This window comes from Pleurodeles waltl, chromosome 5 (genome assembly GCF_031143425.1).
Source record: "Pleurodeles waltl isolate 20211129_DDA chromosome 5, aPleWal1.hap1.20221129, whole genome shotgun sequence".
In the NCBI taxonomy this organism is placed as follows: domain Eukaryota; kingdom Metazoa; phylum Chordata; class Amphibia; order Caudata; family Salamandridae; genus Pleurodeles; species Pleurodeles waltl.
The window spans coordinates 434,953,710-434,974,512 of record NC_090444.1 but is presented as its reverse complement, the minus strand read 5'-3'; the positions used below and the strand labels follow the sequence as shown (position 1 = coordinate 434,974,512).

At 41.0% G+C, this 20,803-nt stretch overlaps 1 protein-coding gene across 6 annotated transcripts in view; it reads right to left on the bottom strand.

The window, feature by feature from the left end:
- EHBP1 (EH domain binding protein 1) overlaps positions 1-20,803 on the bottom strand; it is a 1,526,717-nt gene that overhangs the window by 1,074,857 nt on the left and 431,057 nt on the right. For all 6 annotated transcript variants that reach the window (XM_069234213.1, XM_069234209.1, XM_069234211.1 and 3 more), the window contains exon 6: positions 12,559-12,698. In XM_069234213.1, coding sequence (XP_069090314.1) covers positions 12,559-12,698 — 140 coding nt within the window. The remainder of the gene's footprint in view (positions 1-12,558; positions 12,699-20,803) is intronic.

Sequence of the window (20,803 nt, the reverse complement as noted above, 5' to 3'; positions counted from 1 at the left end):
AATTACACACATGCTATGTGGAAAGGCATGCTATTCTGAAAGCAAAGCCAGCATTAAATAAATACCTCAATTTTACAGAATGTTACAGTAGTCTTTCAATAAGCTCTTCATTAGACAACATGAACCAAGTAATGCACGTTCAGTAATGGGACAAACTATTTTCCTAGTGGAGCAAAAGACAGCAGGGGCAACTAAAATAATGCAAAATACTGCATTATAGTTACTCATTTAAGAAATATACTCCTGCTGTATTTCAGAGTGCATAAATATTTACACTTGCCAATGCTTCTCAGGCGTATTTGCTGCTCCTGGTGAATTTTAGTATGGTCAATAAAGTTGGATTTTTTTTTTTTTTACAAAGGTAGGAGTAACCTAAGAATAGCAAATTTCTATTTTTAAGAACCATGCCTTATGGGTGCATTTTTGACAACCGTTGATGTGAACTACCTTCAGGGACTTACCACTGCGCAAAAGAGAAAAAGGGGGAAACCATAAGGCAGAAATTAGCAAAACACATTTTCTCAAGTGCTTAATAAAAACAAAATTTTGTCGCTTAGTGAAGGTTTGTTTTTTATATCAACAAAACAGATTAACCTTCATTTTGCAGCCAATAAATTGAGGCTATTCTTTCTTCAGAGTCTCCAATAACTTTAAAACATTTCATAAGTGCCAGGTAGTAAACAGGGAGTTAGTTCTATGCTGACAACATGTGATTTGCTTAGAGAGTGGACTAACACATTAGACAACTGTTGAATGTGAGGTCCAGGAATGGGCACATAGTAGAAACAGAAAATAATTAAAGATAACAGGGTCCCTTAAAAGGTCCCCACTCAATATAGGAGCTTTAAGCCCCCTAGTAGTCAAGCTTCATTGTTCATGAACCACTGTTGCATGAAATAGGTAGAAAATTTGGCAATGACCCTAAGTAGATGGCATCATCCACTTTATGCAACACTTCTGATGTCTAAGAAGACCAAAATAGAAATATTCTCCTCGCCTGCAATTAGGACCAGATCCTACACACCTGGGGGTGGTGTTTTAATACTAAGACCTGGATTAAACCTCGCAAGAATGTAAGTTTCATGATGGAGTGTGTATCCAATACTACTCTGGGTTCTATAGACTTTTAAACCAGGGGTTCAACTATTCTTTTAGCTTACCTTGTACCATTTTCCCAGGAGGCAAGATTATAATAAAGGCAAGCAGCCCAGGGGGTTGGACGAACCTGCACTGTACAGTAATAAAAAAATACAGATTGGACATGGCTACTGAGAGTACTATACATCCAGCCCTAGCATATGGTACCACATAAAAGCAATCACCTGAAAATAAACTCATGTGGCCTAATTGACTCTGTATTAAAGAATGAAGCAATAGCACAACTGAGGGACAGTGATACCATCGTGCTTCAAGAAACATGGTCCCTCCATTCATTTCCCTGGCATGACTTCACTGCATTTGAAGCCAGTGCAATAGAATCTCAGGGGGGGGGGAATTCCTTAGAAGGTGTCTCAATTTATGTGACAAAGGAGCTAACGTTAAAATCAACAATTCTCAGCTTGGGGAAGGGTGATTTTATCCTCCTCTTGGTAACCCAAGTTAATAATGTAAGCCTCAGATTTACATCCTCCATTACAGGAAACATTTACCTCCATCCAATAAAAGGGAGTCAGCATTAAAAATAACTCCATCCAATCCCAAGAAAGCTAAAACTATCCCACTCAGATGCAATGTGGGTCCTCATGGGAGATTTTATTGCCAACCTGCTGTGCACAGAGCCAGAAAATACCCTTCTGGATCTTGAAGACGGCATCTGGACCATACTCCCGATTCAGAAGCAATACCAAAGATCTGACGAAGAGGGAAAAGAACAAGGTGATTACCTAAACCAACTAGGATTACGCCTCCTCATTGGCAGACACACTGGCTGGCTGCACCCATTTTTCATGTTTTAGGATGGCCCCCATGGAGTACATCTGGCTGGCTTTAGCCTATTCCAAGTATATAAATTACTTCAAAGTCATATCATCTCTGGCTAGTGATTACGCAATACTGGAAGGCAAAATCCTCACTCGCTGCCTGCAAGTAAACCATATTGGAAGGTAGGAAGAATTACAACCTATCAAAAGAATAATATTGAAAACGAATGCCCAATCAGGGCTGAGGGTCCTAATGGAGCAGTTCCTAGAAAACACATCATGAAAGACCACTAATGAAAACCATAACTGGAAATTTGGGGGTCATTTGTCTCCTTTCTAAGGAAAAATGGCAGAGACAGCTCAAATCATATAGTCAGAGGTGCCTCGGGTGAGCATAAGATCTTGTCCCAAAAAAGTAACCCCAAGAAGCCCTTAAAACTCTCATTCAAGACAAGGGTGGCAATATGTGGCTGCAGACCAGGGTCTCATCGAGAAGGACAAGATATAGAAAAGCCCTATATGCCACAAAAAAAAGAAGAGGAATCACAAAGGTGGGCATTATTGCATGAGATAATGAAGTCAAAGACCGGAGGAAATTTTGGATATGGATAAACAGCATCTCAGCTTCAAAAAGCCAGGCAGTGTCAGCCAACATTGTCCCCACTGAGTGGGAGTGCTGTATCAAAAGTCTATATGTAGATAAGGTGGCAGCTGGCCACAGGATTGCGGAGTCCTGGCTCAACAATGATGCAAGCACAATTATAATAAGCCAAGAACAAGAGGTAAAAGCCATCAACCCAATGCACGCCAAGTGAGCTCCAGGTTCTGGTGGCATTTCAGCTGTGATATTCAAATGGGCCACAGAAAGATGGGCAACAGTAATGACCTCTACATTCCAAGCACACTTGCTACGGTTGTCTAATACGAATTCTTGGAAAGGTTCACTCCTGGTTTCTCTACATAAGAAAGTTCCTCACTCCCACCTGGAGAATTATCGTCTAATTCCACTCTTTGACACTGAGGGGAAATGCTATGCAGGTATCCTCAATAAGGAATTATATCCATGGGCAACTGAGAAAAAACTGATTCCCTCAATCACACAGGATTTCAAAAGGGTTGCCATAGATAAGAAAATCTAATTTGTATATCTCATCTGAGTGAAGTGACAGTGGCTTCCAGAGGGAAGGCCCTATACGTAGGGTTCATTGACTTTAAAACAGCACTTGACAGTGTCTCAAAGAAAAACTATGGACAAAGCTAAATGGATGGGGGATATCACCTCAACTATTAAAGGCAATCAAATCGCTGTACTCCAATACCAAGGTAAAGATACAAATAAGCAAAAACATAACGAACAAAGGCTTAAAGCAAGGCTGCATATTGGCCCATTATTCAATCTCGATTTAGCTGATTTAAAAGAACATCTGGAAAAGAAGAGGGCATTCCCGCCAAAGATGGGCAACCTGACAGTTCAGTTTGTCCGGTACGCTGACGATACAGTATTTTTGGATCAGACACCGCTAGGTCTACCAAGAGTTTTTAATGCACTTGCCACTTATTGCAAAATTCATAATTTACAGATAGAGGTTGCAACAACAAAGGTTATGATAATTTCATACAAACTTAAAAAGAGGAAGCTTGTTTTTTCCAGAACAGTGCAATTGAAACTGTTGACTCCTACAGATACTAAGGGGTATGGTTGGACTGTAGGGGACATATGGCTCCACACATCCAGTCCCAGCAGGCGACAGCAAGCTCTCTAAAGTAGGCCTTTCAAAAGCTAAAAAAAAATCAATGATGAATCCAGATTTATGTCCCGTCCTAAACGTAATAGGCTGCAATCGCCTACCCACTATTCCATATGGTGCACTGATATTTAGAGATAAGCTGGCAAACTAGCTGCATAGGGCCCAATCCACCTGCTACAAACATATCTTCTCCCTACCAGACTGCACCCTGCGTGCCAAAATTTGGCTACAATTCTGCCTGTTCTCACAGCAGCTGATTCTCAAGGCTACGTTTATGGAGTACTGCCTCAAATTCAAGCAACCTGGAAAGTAATAAACACACCTCAGACAAGCTGGCATAATTATTTGAACACTGCGCTGAATGCTTTGGAGGCGTGCAAGCTCTGGATATGTGAGCTTCCTGCAGCCATAGTATCAAAGTTGCTGATCAAACAAGCAAAATTATTAATAAACAGGATGCACAGACCCTGAAAAAAAAAGGCACACAGAAGTTGGGCAGTAATGTTGTAAGCACAAGGTGTCCTTCAGTTCTCTCTCTCACAAACCCTCAGCAAGGACATGAAAAAAACTGCTGATAAGACTGAGATCCGTTATAATCACCCTAAAAGCCCATGGATCCCGATTAGGACAACAGGCAATTAAGATTTTGGGCAAACTGAGAAAATATTTGTCTCACATCCTCTGGATCCGTGAGATGCTGCTCCCTCTGAGAATAATCTGGTTGTGCCCAATATAGCAAGTATTAAACACCAGGCCTTGCCAAGACGCTGTACAGGCATGCTTGGAAGGGGAATCAACTAAGCTAGTGTCTCGATTTTTGACATTTTTCAAAAGGTGCCTTAACAACCCTGCAGCCATCACACCCATCCTTTGTAGGGCAAATAGTAGCATTTCTGCAAGTATAACAGAATGAGGTGGGATGTTACCCCTTAATGCTGCTGGTGGTAAGCCAAAAAATATTGCTGCTGCACTTTCTTGGGCCTCAGAGCTAAACTTCACATCAGAGGCCATGCTCGCACTTCAACGACTTGGGGAAGAGGGCTTTTTAAAACGCACTCTTTTCTCAATTCTTCTGGTCTTTTATAAAAGGTTGTTGTTTGCACTTCAAGCACTTGGGGAAGAGGGTATTTTTTAAATGCACTCTCCTCCCATTTTCTTCTTTAAAGTTATTAATTTTTTAACCCTTAATGTACTAATTAACACGTTTTATACAGTAACTGATCATGCATTTGCCACATTATCGTGATGATTTTAGTTCATCGTTCCATAAAGAAGTATCTATCAATCTTACAGAGAAGAGGCTAGTTATCTTGTGTGGGATCAGAATTCACAAGCAGACCATTGCCTTGAGTAAACCGGTCAGGTACATGCTCACCTTGCCAAAAGAACATCTAAGGCCTCTGATGATAAATCATAGCAAGCAAGAGGTAACCACTTAAGCTTTAAGAATGCAAGTTGGGAATTACAAGGCTGGGAAGAAAGACTTGAAAACCATAATGAGTCAAGAGATCATCTCTACCTGGAAGGTAACAAAGGTTGGAAAGGCTGCGATTTAGAAGACTGGGGTATATGACAGATGTATGAGCCAGTCTGGACCTATCAAAATTCACCAAACTTTGTAAAAAGTGACATTCTGGATAACCTGCTAGATTAAAGGAACTGGTGGAAATACGTAATGAAGGTTGCGTTTTCCAGGGATGCATGATAGCACTGCTTATAGAATATCAGAGAGGATACAGCCAGGAGCAATACTGAAGCTGCTTTATGATAGAGCCTGTAGAAGTAATATGTTGATCTCTTGTGAGCCCCAAGTGCCTAATAGCTGCACCTGAAGTATGAAGAAAGGAGTCTGCTGACATAATCCATTCTTCCAACAGATGAGATGCTGACAGATCATTTTCTCCGTATAAAGCCCAAAGCCAAACTGTTCTGGCTTCTTGACAAAGGTGACTGTATACCATACTGCCCTGCTTGTTGAGAGTGCATGGTAATAGTGATGTACATCAAAATCTGAATCTGCTTTTCTTGAATTCTTCAGGAGGGCAGGGGAACCCTTAAATCTAGAGTAATATCTCTCAACTGAGGCTCAAGTGGGAGGTCGGGGGATGGGGGAAAGCTCTTCATTGGTCAGAGGGCTCTGAATTTTAAACAGCCCATACGCCCTCCCCCACTTCAACAACGCTTTTGTTCATAGTCAATTGAGGCAAAGGATGTATATGGCAGAGAAAATACTGACAGAGTGTCCACCATGATATAGAATGCACTAGTGGGGGATTCAGGTGAATATTGTGCTACAACAGGCCATAAAACATCCACTGATGCGATCTCATGCATAGCTATGGCTGGGGCACTAGAAAGATGCGCAATGCGTAAGACCCATTAACATCAGAATAGACCTTGCTGCCTGAAGTGCACTCACAGAGAACTTCAACACCATTTCCTGGTCGTTTAGCAATCTATGTTGCTGCTGGAAGGTCTGCATCTGGTAAGTGTCCAGCACCGCTTTTTTCGATTGCAGACCTTAAACCAGAACCAGGCTGAATTTATTTTCATTTATGAAGAAGCCAATGTTATGCAAAAAAGTGGTTGAAGCAAAAGGATTGGTCAGCAAGGCCCCACAGACAGGTTGGCACCAGTCGTCCAAAAATAGGTAGACATAGATGTCTGGCTAACTGAAAGGAGCTACCACTACAGCCATACATTTAGTCAAGTCTTGGAGGTTGATACCAGCCCAAAGGTGTGTAATGCGACCTTAAAGAGCAAATATCTCACCAGTAATCTAAAAAACTTCCTGTGATAAAGGAAAACCTATGATTTAACAGAATTAACCAGTCCAGGACTGAGAGGATATGCAGAAGAATTACCACCTTGAACTAGATGAGAAATGTGAGGTATAGCATCCCCTTCTGACCGCTCCCTTTCATTGGCAACTAGAAAATGAATAACATCACTGCCTCCTTTGAGAAGGAGAGAGCAACTCTATCACTCTCTTGTAGAGGTGGGAAGAAATTTCCATCATGAAGATATCTAAAAGGGTGGGGTGCCGTGGGTGTGGTCACTTTGGGAAAGCCAGAGAATAACCTGTGTTTAGCTGGCATCCTATGCCTAAACCACAGTTTTGATAAGGTGGTAGGATAGTTGATGTTGCTGATGCAATAGAGTGTGCCTCTACTGATGGCCAAACTTATCGACAGGCATTTACAGTACTGCTGTGAAACAACTTTACGGCAGAAGGAAGGACTAGAGTTCTGGCTATTTCCTTGATCTGCTTCACACTCTTGAGGGAGGAGTCAGTCTTGTAATCAAAACGACAATATACACTGAAAGACATGTTCATGGACATCCCATTTAAAAATAGAATATTTCTCATCCATTAAGGCCAGCACAGGACTACAATGAAGATCAGAGGACAAGTTCCCCATCGTTTGGCAGTGTCTATCCGGACTGTATGATCAGACATCTGACTTGCTATATGGGCATAGTCAAGTGGTCACTGAGATTCAGTGAGGCAATGATATAGCCATTTATGCCTATCTGTGAATTGATGGGCCACAGGAAAGTAGAAAAATTTAATTTTTAGATTTTTACCAAATTTTAGGACATTATTTTAGAGTCTACAAAAGAGTAGTGAGTTTCAGTAGAATTAGCCTTGAACATGGAGGGTTCTGCTACCAAATGTTTTGAGTCTGAGTGTATGAACTGCAAGTACATTCAGTGAGGTAGATAAACCTCAGGAACGTGGTGGGCTGGTTGGGATAAAAGACGTTGAGGAGGCAGCGTGAGGCATGTCTGTTCAGGGTTTTGTAGGCTATGTAACAGTTTTGAATGTCTACTTATCTTTAACTGGAACCAGAGGAAAACTTTCAGAGTCGATAGCATATGTTTGTGTCACCTTAGCCTTGATAAGCAAGTAGTTCTGGACCATATAGAGTATATCAAGGGGTCTGCTTAGTGAGATCTAAGTATGCACTGTTACAATAAACCTGGTGTTAAAAGTATATACTTCCACAGTTGAAGTTGTCTTTCAAATATGCACTTTCAATCTGAAATGTCAAAGTACATCAAATTGTGAATTGGAGACTCAATCTTTTCTGTCTTTGGAATACTCTCCTTGGTCAGATAGGAAAAATTATTCACTAAATGGCCTTTCCTAGAACACCAAAGTCACACTCCCCTCACAGAACTGAGCCTATAGGAATGTTTTTTTTTATAGTGCTTGTGCAGAGTCAAAAAACTCAACTGATCCCACACATTACAGAAGTGACAACAGCACATAAGTATTAACCAGAAGATCCCCCCCGACCTGGGTCCCATGGAAGAAACAGAGGATCAAATTAAACTCCTGATGACTACAAAGGTATTTACCATATATTCACTCATCTGTTTAGCTGAGCTTTCTACTTGCTGAACCAAAACCAAGTTTCTGATTCTCATGCACACGTGCAAACACATGCAGCCCATGTCTCAATCCTACACACCAAGTCAACAGCCTTTGACAGCTCCTCACACTGTCATGCTCACCAGAGCACCTGTTTTCTAGTTACATCTTCTAATGCCTATCCAAATTCATTGTGGAGACTATATATAAAGTCAGCCAGCACTTCATAAGAGAACAGAACATGCAAGTGCACACCAGATGACATTAGCAATAGACAGTTACTGGTTTTTATTAAAATAAAAATTAAACCAAATAAGCGAGATAATTGATTGACTATGTGCCATTTGCGCAGGTTTTACCACTGGCACACAGACTGAGACCATTTAGGTCAAGAATATCGGTAAGGTTACAAGCCAAGCATGGTCAATGTCTTATCAGAAACAAACCGAACAATTAAAATGAAAAAAAAAGTAATTAACGACATTGCACCTTGTAAAATGCATATCTGAATAATTACTTAAGGAGGCACTGAGATGACAGACCAATCACTGACATAATCCTTTTTTAATTAAACTTGTTTACGGGTACACAAGCAACTAGAAAAAAATACAAAAAAAGTAAAAGGAGTAAAACAAAGGACTAAAGAAAAACTGTCATATTAAGCGCCAGTATGTGTTATTGTCTGAAACACAGACCCATCTGCAATGAGCAAGCAAAAAGATTATCAAGATAGGAAGACTTGGTAATATACCTTGTGCCCTTGCACTATAGGATTTATTACACATTCCTATGAAGTGAATTGCCATTCTTTTTGTACACGGTTTTTTAACACTAAAACTTTTTTTTTTTTTTAACAGTAACAACTTTTAAGAGCTAATCATGTGAATAAACGGCGTTAATATTACCCAATGGAGAAGCACACATTTTAAATATGCCCGGACCTGAACCTGAGAGATGCTGGCTCCCCACGCGTACCACACAAAGAATGTATGGCAATGCTTTTCTGAAATTATGTATTTTTGGAGTTGTCATTATCTAAGGCAGAACAGAAGTGAAAACAGCACAAAAGCAGGTATGTGTGCCTGGACTCTTTACCTAAATCTACAAATACTTTAGAAGGCCAAAGAGACCGTGCAAACAGGCAGGTTACAGGCATGCAGACGATCATTAATTGCTCAAGAGTGCGTTAAAACGTTGCTTGACACTATTTCCACAGGTGGTAAACCGTAAAGTCTCAATAGTGCCCTAACTGCTAGGTAAGTGTAGGGCGCGGTTTCTGACAATGCAAGTAAACCCAGGACAATTGCTAGGGATTTTGACCTGCAAGAAAGAACAGACAATGAGTTAGTTGCAGAGTTCACATAAACAGAGAAAAGGACTATGGCAGGACTACTGACCAAAGAACCACACATTTTGGTCAAGTGGTGGGAAACAATTATTATAGATCAGTTCTGTGCACCTCATGAGGTAGAGAACACGGCCAGCTTTACCACACGGAATGTAACCACGTGGTAACACTGAAGAGTAACCGTGTAAACCCAAAGTGCTATTCTAACAGTTATGTACTGATGAAAACTGTTAAACACCCTGATACAAATATTTGAGAAATGCTAATCATTTTAAGTTTTTCTGTTTTTTTGCAACAGGACTTCTATAAACTCGGCTAAATGTCTTGCCTATAACAGACTTTAAACTGAATTTTTTTTTATTTTTACAAGTGGCATAGAAATACATGTACAGTGTGTGCAACTTCTGTTAACGTGTTTATAGTTCACGTTTTAACCATATCATACTAAAAAATGATTTTTTTTTTTTTTAATTAAACACAAACGCAGAGTGAAGAAAATTGCAGCTGCCTGTACAAAAAAACCCACACAGTCTTTCAGACACCTAAATCCCAGAGCGCCAAGATCAAGGTGTCAGCCCAAATAATAAAGAATAGAAGAGCCATGCCAAAATAATATCAGCCTTAAAAGTAGCAAGCTCACTGTTATTGCCAAAACGTCGCCATTGTGTATGCGAAGAGGTGCTTCTAACAATTTCACAAAATAATGATCTGTATTAACATAAAAACAGTCAGACCAGAAAGAAGGCACACAACTGAAATACTATTTAAATTTACATAAACAAACACAAGTGCAAAAGGGCCAAACATCATTTAGTACCAAGCACTAGGAACTCCTAAGAACAACAATTATGAAAAAGCAATTTGTTTAGGTACCTGCTAAAGTTAAGTAAGTAGCTGTTTAAATTCACGATGAAAAGGAGATAATTACATCGTTGAGGCAGTTACAAACAAAAAACTAGCTTTATTATATGTTTTTGCAAAAAGGAGGCTGCTTTGCCGAATATGGTTATAGGATTTTAATGGACTTTTCTTGCCTGCTGATCTTTCCTTAAATTAGTTTTAGGTCTGGAGTTTGAGAGCACTTTAGCTGTGTCGCCAGACTAGTATTTTCCAAATCATTCCTACGTAGTATACATTCATACAGGGACTTTTGTTCCGCAGGTGACATACATTGGACAGTTGATGTTATTGTCACTCATATGTTGCTTCTGCTGCCACAGCATTAATCATGGGGCAACGAGCCAGACCGCATTATCTATTGACTCCTTTCACTTTGGGAGACTGCACAAAGATTGTGCCCGTTGTCCACTTTCCTTCAAAAATACTTATTTTGTCATCAGTGACAAAACTCTTTCAAAATCTGTTTTTTCAATATTCTTTTTCTGTATTACTTTAAAAAAGATGCATATTTGACCTGCACTTTGAATGCCCAGTTAGATGCAAATTATATTCTGTCTCATTGCGAAGTTGCTTTTAAAAAGAAGTCACATGCCAATGTAGCTGCCTTCAATTTGAGAGGTTGGTTGTGTGTTGATTTCTTCTTCTCGCCTTCTAAAAATAATGCTAAGATGCATGACGCAAGTGAAAAGCTTGTTTGAAATTTCAAAAAAACGGGAAAAAATATATACATCAGTGACTACTTTTTTTTGCAAGCATGTGGTGGCCACATGTAGGTGGCTGCTCTTTTCCTTTATTTGTTATATTTTTTTATGGCTGTGCCTATGCTTGGACAATGCTTGTGCAATGACATGTGCAGTGTTGATTCCATCCACGGTGACACTTTCGCTAAGAATTAGGGCGGCACTTAATACATTCACAAACATTATTAAAGCACTAGGAGGAGTGCATGATATGTGAAGGGGGGAAGCCAACAGAAATGGTGAAACTGTCAATCTAAAGACATACACTGCAGTTGATATATAACAGCTACTGGAAAGGCTCAACCTGGGAAGATCTTATTTAGACAACTGGAGTGATGGTGTCTCCACGGTACACACCAGCTAAGATAGAATCTGCTGAATGCTGAAGATGGAAACAGTCTAGGAACTACAAAAGAGGATTCAAAATCAAATGAGAAACTGGGCCTGTGAACAAGTCATGATTTATGCATCAATGGTTACAAAGCTGACAATACTGTGTTGTCAGGCTGATATTCGTTTTGAGACTCAAGATGTGTTCCACATGTTTTGATTTAGGAAGTTACATTAAATAAGGTGGAGGCGAAAAGTAGATGAGAAAGAAAACCCATTGGGTGTCTTCAGGATGAACTAGTATTTGCTATATAGTGAAATCTCTGTTGAATCTGGCATGTTACAGAGAATCTACCTGGAAGTAAATCCTTTACAGTCTATGTTGCCGCTCCACACAAATAATAAGCACAAGAAATGGTTCAGGCTTTTGAGGGCAACCTAAAACTCGCAATGGAGCATTCACCTTATCAAAACAACCATCAAACTAAGTGTTCTTCAAAAGTGAGGGAAAGACGTCAATGTGGAAACTAAATGAGTTCAGCAACTCAAGCATTGAGAATAAAATAAAAAACAAACCCAAACAAGAAAATCCAAACGGAGGAAAAAAGCACTATGGAATGAAAACGACCAGAAACAAAAATAATATAAGAAAGGTGTACAGAAACATGAAAAACTAACATGCAAATACATAGGAGTAGACTCTGATAAAAAAAATCTGTATATTTCTAAGCTACAGCCTAATTGAAGACCACTGCCTAAGTAACACAGGAAGAAGTGGAGGAGGTTAATTGTCTTTATGAATGCATGTTCTGATAGAACAAATCTGTGTAAGAAGGCTGAAATGTGCATTAGGTGGTTAAATCGTCAACTCTGAACTCAGGAGATTGAAATTCTAAACTAGGTTTTTCCAAGGAGATACAATTTAATCCTCAATCACTTCCTTAGTCCATTCATCTGGGCAGATAAGTTGAGAAACTGGTAATACCTAGTATTAAATTCTCTCCATATACAAAGTACCACAGAACAAAAGTTGTATGTCTCCTCTGTGTGGTTGGAAAACAATTAGGTAGAAAATACTAACTTGGCACCGTATATTTCTACTGGGTTTAAAAGCAGAAACAATATAAAAAAGAATTGGTCACCAAATGGAAAGGAAAGCTCAATATGCTGTACTTGGATAGGGAAGAACACATACCAGTAATTTTTGCAGCCTTTTCTTCTTGATTTACTCTGTTCTCTTCATCCTCTTCATTGTCTTCTTCAAAATCATCTAAATTTCCGATATCAGCTTGCTTCATACTCATTAAACTTGCCAAGCTTTGCATATCTTCATCCCTAAATGAAAATACATTAATTCAAAATGTGCAAAGAAATCAATAACATAGAATGTATTCGCATCGCTATTCCTGGCACATATATCAAATTCTGATCAACCGCCATTTAATAAATAATTAATTTAAGCAGTGGGTGCCAAGGTGATATACAAACTATTTTCAGCTCATCATCAATGTCCATCTCCAGCAATGTATATGTAAATGCCCCTTGCAATCTTGACCTTTCAATTACATATGCCAAATTATTGAAGACACTGAGTGAATATCACAGCAGACACATCAGAACAGAAGTAATCAGGCAGCCCATGGACTCACCAAAGATAATTTATTTTGTTTCAAAAGTTGCATATGATAACAGGTGTTATTTTGTTTCAGTTGATAAAATGAGTACTACTTAAGTGGGTAGCAGTATTAGCTTTAATCATGGCTTTGAAGTTTTAGATTAGGACTACATCAAAATGCACTGTTATACAAACATATACATATAGCTTTTTATTGGTAAACCCTTGGCCACTCTTCAGAATGGGTTTCTGTTTAATCCAACTGTCAAATAAAAGACTGCTTAATAGTAAGGCTAAGTCTTAAAGCAGGGGATCGTAACCTTTTGATTTCAGTGGACCCCAACTCAATCATTACTGGAACCCAGGGACCCCCACATCTCCTTGAATCCTTTTTTGGTATCTGTGGATCCCCACTGAGTCCTTACTTGAAGTTGGGTACTGCAGACAATGCATTTGTGATCATTTAAACCACAAAACAATACACAATAAACACAGAAACAAGCAATCATCAAACAAAGATATAAATAATGAAGTATTTTATTTAATTCACAAACAAATATAAGAAAAAAAACACTTTAATTTCAATAGGAAGAGTTGAGCTTTTCTAAGTTGAATTGAGACCACTCCTTGTCCACACTAAATTCTGTTTGATGCAGTTGTGCTGATCACATAAATCAATCTTAGGACAATAACTTAATTTGTAACCTACAATTTCAAATTCCTTCACATTTAACCAGTACGGTGCCCGGTACTAGTTGGTCTCGACCTTACACCTGTGTGCAGTGGACGAGACCAGATCATCCTGCACCGGGCCCACAGGGGGAGGGATGGAAGGGGAATTGCTTCCCCTTCCACCAACGACCCCCCTAACCCCCCAAACCCCCAGTGGCGTCTGATGAAGTCAGCATACAAATCACGTACAGACCTCATCAGAGGTCATCTCCGATCGCGCTGGATCCTAAAAGAGAAATGCTTTCCTGGAAGAGAAATGAAAAAGCATTTCTCTTCCGACAGGGAGGTGTGGCGGGAGAGGCAAGAAAGGAAATGAAAGGCCTTTTCTTTCAAGTCTCTCTCAGCATTTCTGCTGCCCGATCGTGATGCGATCAGGCAGCAGAAATGCCCACTAGACACCAGGGATTTCCTTTTTTTTTTTTATATATTTCAATAAGGGGAGCGGTCCCTTGGACAAGGGTTACTCCCCAGGGGGCAAAATATTTTTAAGGCCTTTCATGCCCCCCCGGGGACACATCAGCCTATTGTTATTAGGCCGATCTGCCCCTAGGAGGGATAGAAACCTCTAGAATTCAGAATTATGTCTATTTTTCAGAAATGTTTAGCTTTCTGGGATCCAGCATTGGTTTCACACCCATTTCTGTCACTAACTGGAAGGAGGCTGAAAGCACAAACAATTGTAAAAATGGGGTATGTCCCAGTAAAATGACAGAATTGTGTTGAAAAATGCAGTTTTCTGAATCAAGTCTGCCTGTTCCTGAAAGCTGGGAAGCTGGTGATTTTAGCACTGCATACCCTTTGTTGATGCATGCCATTTTCAGGGGAAAAAAACCACAAGCCTTCTTCTGCAGCCCTTTTTTCCCTTTTTTCCCATTTTTTTTTTTTTTTTAAAGCAAAACTTTTGCATTTTTTGCCTAATTTCTTAGTCTCCTTCAGGGGAACCCACAAACTCTGTGTACCTCTAGAATCCCTAGGATGTTGGAAAAAAGGACACACATTTGGCGTGGGTAGCTTATGGGGACAAAAAGCACAAACTGCTCTAAATAGCCAAATAAAGGCCTGGCACCTGAGGGGGAAGAGACCTGTCAGCGAAGGGGTTAAAGAACGTTAAAACATTAATTTGGACACCTTGCTTCTTTGTTTATATATGCTTTATCAATCTGTTAAGGTTATTTCAATCTCTAAATATTCACGGACCCCCCTGAGTCTGATTTGCCGACCCCCAGGTGTCCCAGAACCACTGTCTTAGTCTGCAGTGATATATATGTTTTACCCTCAATTAGCTTTCAAGATGCATTGTAATAATGAAGTTGTATTTCCAAAGACTTCCAGAATAGGACTTTGGAAGCACCAAATCAGAATCTTGACTGGAGGAGGAAGTTCCCACTTCTAAAAAGATAGCACAGTTGATCTCAGTTCATTAAGGTCCGAGCTACCACAATCTGAGTTTGAAAAGCAATGTGCATAGCTTTTTTTGTTGGATTGATATTGCTGTGAAAGAAGACTGGTGCAGATCCCCAGCAGAAGGTGATATTTCATCTGTTCCAGCAGGTCTTTCTATCCTTGCTGTTAATACCTGCACTCCTGTTCCTTGAGGAAAGAATGTGTTTTATTCCAGACTGCCATAAAATTGCAACATTTTAGTTTTTACTTCTACTGCTTCACTGGCTGGCTGCTGTTTTGCCAGCTCTTGGACTAATGTCCAGATGCAGTATACCAGTTCCCTGCTTTTCTGTTTTGAAATAACATACATGATGCCCTAGTTAAACCTTAGCAATCCAACTTTTTCACAGTTCCTCATCATGAGTATTCCGGTTTCCTTTATTCCACTTTAATACTGAGTTTGTATATACAATATGCATTTTCTCTATGTTTTTTCTTAGCAGCTTCATTATGTTTCCTGATGTATCGGCAGCCACTGTAGAGTTCCTGTCTCCCAGATTAGTACGGAATTGATTTCTCAATGTTTACTTAGGTTTCTTGCTTGCTCACTGTTGTGATGTGAAATTTACGTTACAATGTTCTGATGTAGCAGCTGGACCGGCCAAAGTTGTCTCAGTTAGTTAGCATTCAATCTCCTTTGCTCAGCTCTAGCTGCAGTGCTCCTAGTTCTGTGTCTATGGTGCTGACACCGCATGAAGGGGTGTCCCTTTCATTTCAATCCAGGTCATCTGCTGAATCACGGTCTACTCCTCTACACTGTGTTTGCTAGCAAGTGCCACATATGCTGCACAAGGGTTAATAGCAGAAGCAAATGTGTACCTCCCTGTTTCTGAATGCAGCACATAGCTCATGTTATCCATGCAGACTACACAAGCCTTGCTTTGAAGGGAGTGGCCCTGGAACGTTCTGAGTTAGAAACAATGCCTTCAGAACTAGGGCACTAATATGTGAGAGACAGTTTGCACCTATCTTTTTGTGAGACGTTCTAACCATCCCTGAAAAGAGTTGCTCACTGTGAGTGTGAATGGAGTACCTGCAAAACTGCACCACCCAACCATTAAGATTCTTCATGTTCCACCTTTTTTCACACAAATGTTATTGCATTTTTTTTGTTAAGTTACAAGTTACAGTAATACACAGTTACATAATCATACATGTAAATCTTCTTACAATTACAAAGCCATTTGTGTCCTACTGTATGAGATCGTTTCACCATGTTTGAAAACTGTCTGAAACCCTCCACCTTCCCACTAACTTCCCCAAAAAGCAAGAGCAGTTCAACGTCTCCTATGTTTACCCATTGAGAACACAGTAAAAATAACTTCACATCCCTGGAAGGAGCCCAGTAGTAGCTATGAGTCATGCACGGCTAAACTATGTATTATGTGTGTTACTGTGCTTTTTAATGTGTCTGTATAGGTATTCCATGGGGTTATGATGTGAGAGTGACCCTTGTAGCATCACAGCTATGCCAAGTCTCAGATTCATATTGTTAAAGTGCATGGTTTAAGAGTGTATATCCGTGTCCTCTTGCGCATGTGTGTGAAATTTCTCTAAGTAAATATCCCACTCCATGGAGATATGGGTTTTGCGTAGCACCCTATATTCTTCTCTACGCAGTGCTTCGCTTTCAGCCTGGCCCCATTCCAATACTTCCATTTTCCACTGTACTACCTGGGGGAAAACAGGTGATTTCCATCGGCGCGTAGCAGTGCGTCGTGCATATTAACGACAAGTCAGCAAAGCACGCGGTCATCCCCATCTTCCATGATCGAAAGTAGAGACTCAGGATACACGTGTCTGGTGTCATCCAATAATCATAACCTGTTACATATTTGAGTACCAGCGCTATTTCCAACCAATATTTTTGTAACTGCGGGCAACGGCAGAGCATATATAATAGATCTGCGTCCATTTGTTGACAGCGGGAGAAGCCTGCCCCCGAGCCTGAGTATTTAGTATTAATAGTTTATTGATGCTATGTGGGGTCAGATATGTCCTATGAAATATAGAGAAATGAATAAATTTAAATCTGGAATTTCTGGATATGGTTTTTAGGGTTGTAAGCAGTCTCTTCCACGGGTGTCCGCTAAGGTAAGGTTGAGATCTGTATCACATTTTTGACGGAGTGTTTGTAATGATATTCCTAAGTGTGATCTTATAGCCATAGGATTAACTGACTGCCATGACCTATTGTATGTAATGCATTTAGAATTTCAGATGTAAGAGGTTCAATACCATCTGGCGCCCAGTGTTGACTTACAAAGCGAATTAAACCTGCATGAACTAGGAACAGTCTACCAGGTAATCCTTGAGCATGCATAAAGTCTAGGTGTGGCATCAATACCCCATCCACGAATAACTTCAACATAGTCATAGTCTCTAACTGCTCCCAAGGCTGTAATCTCTGTGCTAATAGGATCCCTATTGCCAGTGGAATCCACATCAATCATATATTATGGGCGTATGGAACTGGGATATGTTTGTAGCGTAGGGACATTCGCCAATATGCCATGGCAACCCGTACAAGAATATGGAGCTGGCATGGTACAGATGTGTTTGGGCACTACAGCTTATGCAGTTGCCCATTTTGTACTTGAGCAGGTGTTTCGTGTAAGCTGTATCCCGCTAGCCAATACGCTAACCACTGCAGTTGTGCTGCTATGCAATATGCCATAAGGTCTGGGGCACCTAGTCCTCCCTCTAGCACCGGCAATTGTAATTTTCTCAAGTGTATCCTACGACGTCCTGACCCCACATCAACTCAATCAACAAAGTATTCAAAGGTGGTAAACACTGGGGCCGGAACCTCCACCGGTAAGTTAGTGACATAGTACAGGAGCCTCGGGTAGAGGGCCATTTTTTGCCAGTGCCAGTCTGCCCACTATAGAGAGGGGCAGTGTAGTCCAGAAGGCTACTTGTGTATTAATGCTCTAGGTACTCTGCATGTGCTACACTTGACTTCTGTAACACCGCGGAATCAATCTCTCCCCTGGCCTCCGCCTGCTCAGTACTAGCCATTGTGTTTCAGAAGGCTACTTGTGTATTAATGCTCTAGGTACTCTGCATGTGCTACACTTGACTTCTGTAACACCGTGGAATCAATCTCTCCCCTGGCCTCCGCCTGCTCAGTACTAGCCATTGTGTTTCAACTTCTTTCAGGGTCCTCATTATTTCATTTTGAGCACCCACTAACATGCCAATGGTGGCCCCACAAATCACCACCTTAAAAGCTTCCCACTCACGTGTCAACGAGTTAGCCATTCCGGTGTTTTCTAAAAAATAATTATTTATAATCTGTGACAGTGTTTTCCAGAAGGGCGCACCTTCTAAGTAAGTGGGCTTTAGTCTCCAGGTGGGTATTGGTGTCTGGATTCTACCCCACTGCAACGCCAGTTCTAGGGGGTTGTTATCAGAAAGGGTCTTAGCGAGATAGGTGGTGTGGGTTACAATAGGCAGTAACTGTGGGGAACACAGGAATATGTCTATGCGTGCATGTAACTTGTGCGGATAAGAATAAAAGGAATATTAACGTAGTCCTTTATTTCTGGCACGCCAGGTATCTACTAGGAACCAACCCGTTACGCACTGTTGTAGGGACGCTGCATGTCGTGTCACTGCGGCTCCGGGTAGTGGGGGATGGGAGTGGTCTAGCAACATATCTAGCACTGCATTAAAATCTCTGCCTAAAAGATATGGGCAAAGCTCCCAGTCGCTAAGGACCAGTGTTCGACATGCCCAAAAAGTACCTTTGTCTGTATTAGGAGTGTATATACAACCCAGTACCACTGGGTCTCCATCTAGTTTGCCCTTGACTAATACATACCTGCCCTGTGTATCAATATGTACTTCTTGAGCCTTGAAAGGAACCACTGCTCTAACCCAAATACCTCTAGCGTATCCTGAATATGACGTGTGAAAAAGCTGCCCTCTCCATCTTTTCTGCAAGCGGATCGCCTCAAGTGAGAGCAAATGTGTCTCTTGTAGGTATACTATCTGCGCATTTCTTCTATGCAATTGGGTTAATATTCTATGCCACCTATGTAGAGTGCCCAGGCCCCTGACATTCCAAGTTAGGATTGTATAAGAAGCTATGTCCACCTGTGCTGTGTCGTGTGTGATAACGCAATGCTAATAAACAATTTGTTCAGTTCCATATGCTGATATGTTTTGACAGGAAAGTCTGCGACTTGTTGTAAACACTGAAACACCCAATGTTCGGTCCAGCGCCATGTAGTCATTCGACCAAACATTAGAGAGAACAAAAAACGTATGTATATCAAACAACTTGTGCTCACGCTTATGGGTGGTCATAAGCCCTTATGTAGATTTACCATTGAATTTGCTGCCAAGAACAACAAAGGCCCGGCCCCAGAACACTTTATATATATGCTGTGCCGCCTGCTTATTAAGGATTAAAAAATTAAGTGAGCCCTGAGACATGCTCAAATACAGTATATGGTCAAAGGTATTCCATTTGTGCATCACCTTCAGTACAAGAGAAGCTTCTCTATGGTAAGTGTGAGGGCCACACCTACTTTAATTTAAACTAAGCCATCCGGTCCAGCAGGTGTAAAGATCACATGCCAACTGAGAAGCCAGAGGGGAACAGGGCCACGCTTCCCATGGAATCAGAGTCTGAGCCACCCTCCTGTGATGTATCCGCACTGTCCTAATCAGCACTAGCATTCAGCTTGGAAGCCAAATGAAGTACATCCAGCCGGCCAAACAGAGCTTGTTGCAAGGCGGGTATGAGACTACCAGCCCTCTCTGGGGAGCCAGCCGGGCAAGGGGTGAGCTCAACATCTTTTCCTTTGGGGCCTTGGGAACTCCCAAGTCACATCTCTGGGTCTGCTGAGGTCAAGAAAGGTGTTGTCCAGCCATGTATGCGTAATTTCCAGCAAGTCAAAAAGAGTACTTTCTTATCATGTTGAATACGTAATTTCGCCGGGAACCGTAATGCATAAGTGACTCCGGCAGCTCGTAGATCTCTTTTGATAGTTTGGAAAGTAGCTCGTCTCCGTTGAACTGCCACTGTCTATTCTGGGAACAATGAGACTTTTGTGTTGTTGAACAGGATTGGCGCCTTCACCCGGGCGCTCCCAAGCAGCACATCTCGGTCCTTATATTTCAAAATGTTTGTGACAATGGGTCTAGGAGGGGGGCCTGGAATAGGTTTTTGCATCGGAACTCTGTGGATTCTCTGAACTCCGAATATGTCCGAGAGACCCCCGGGGCCACCACCACCCGGAGCCTGTTCTCAACGTACTGTGTTGGCGATTGTCCTTCCGGAAGCCCCAAGATTCAAATATTGTTCCTATGAGCGCACCCATCAGCGTCTTCGTTCCTCTCTTGCAGTAGCTCCATCTGCTGTGTTTTTTTTTTATCTGTGTCATGGGTTACGCTAGCAGGCTCTAAAATGGTAAGTTTAGACTCATTGTTTTTGACCCTATCCACTAATTTACAATGTTCAACTTTGATGAAGGATACTTCAGTGCTACAAGCCCCTATCTTCTGTTCAATGGCCAGTCTGGACTCACAAATTCCTCAGTGAATAAGGTCTAATTTGTCTTGGGACGGCTCCTGGGCTGTGGGAGGAATACAGGACAATGAAATTGAAGCCATGGAATCTTCAGAAGACGGCGAGCAG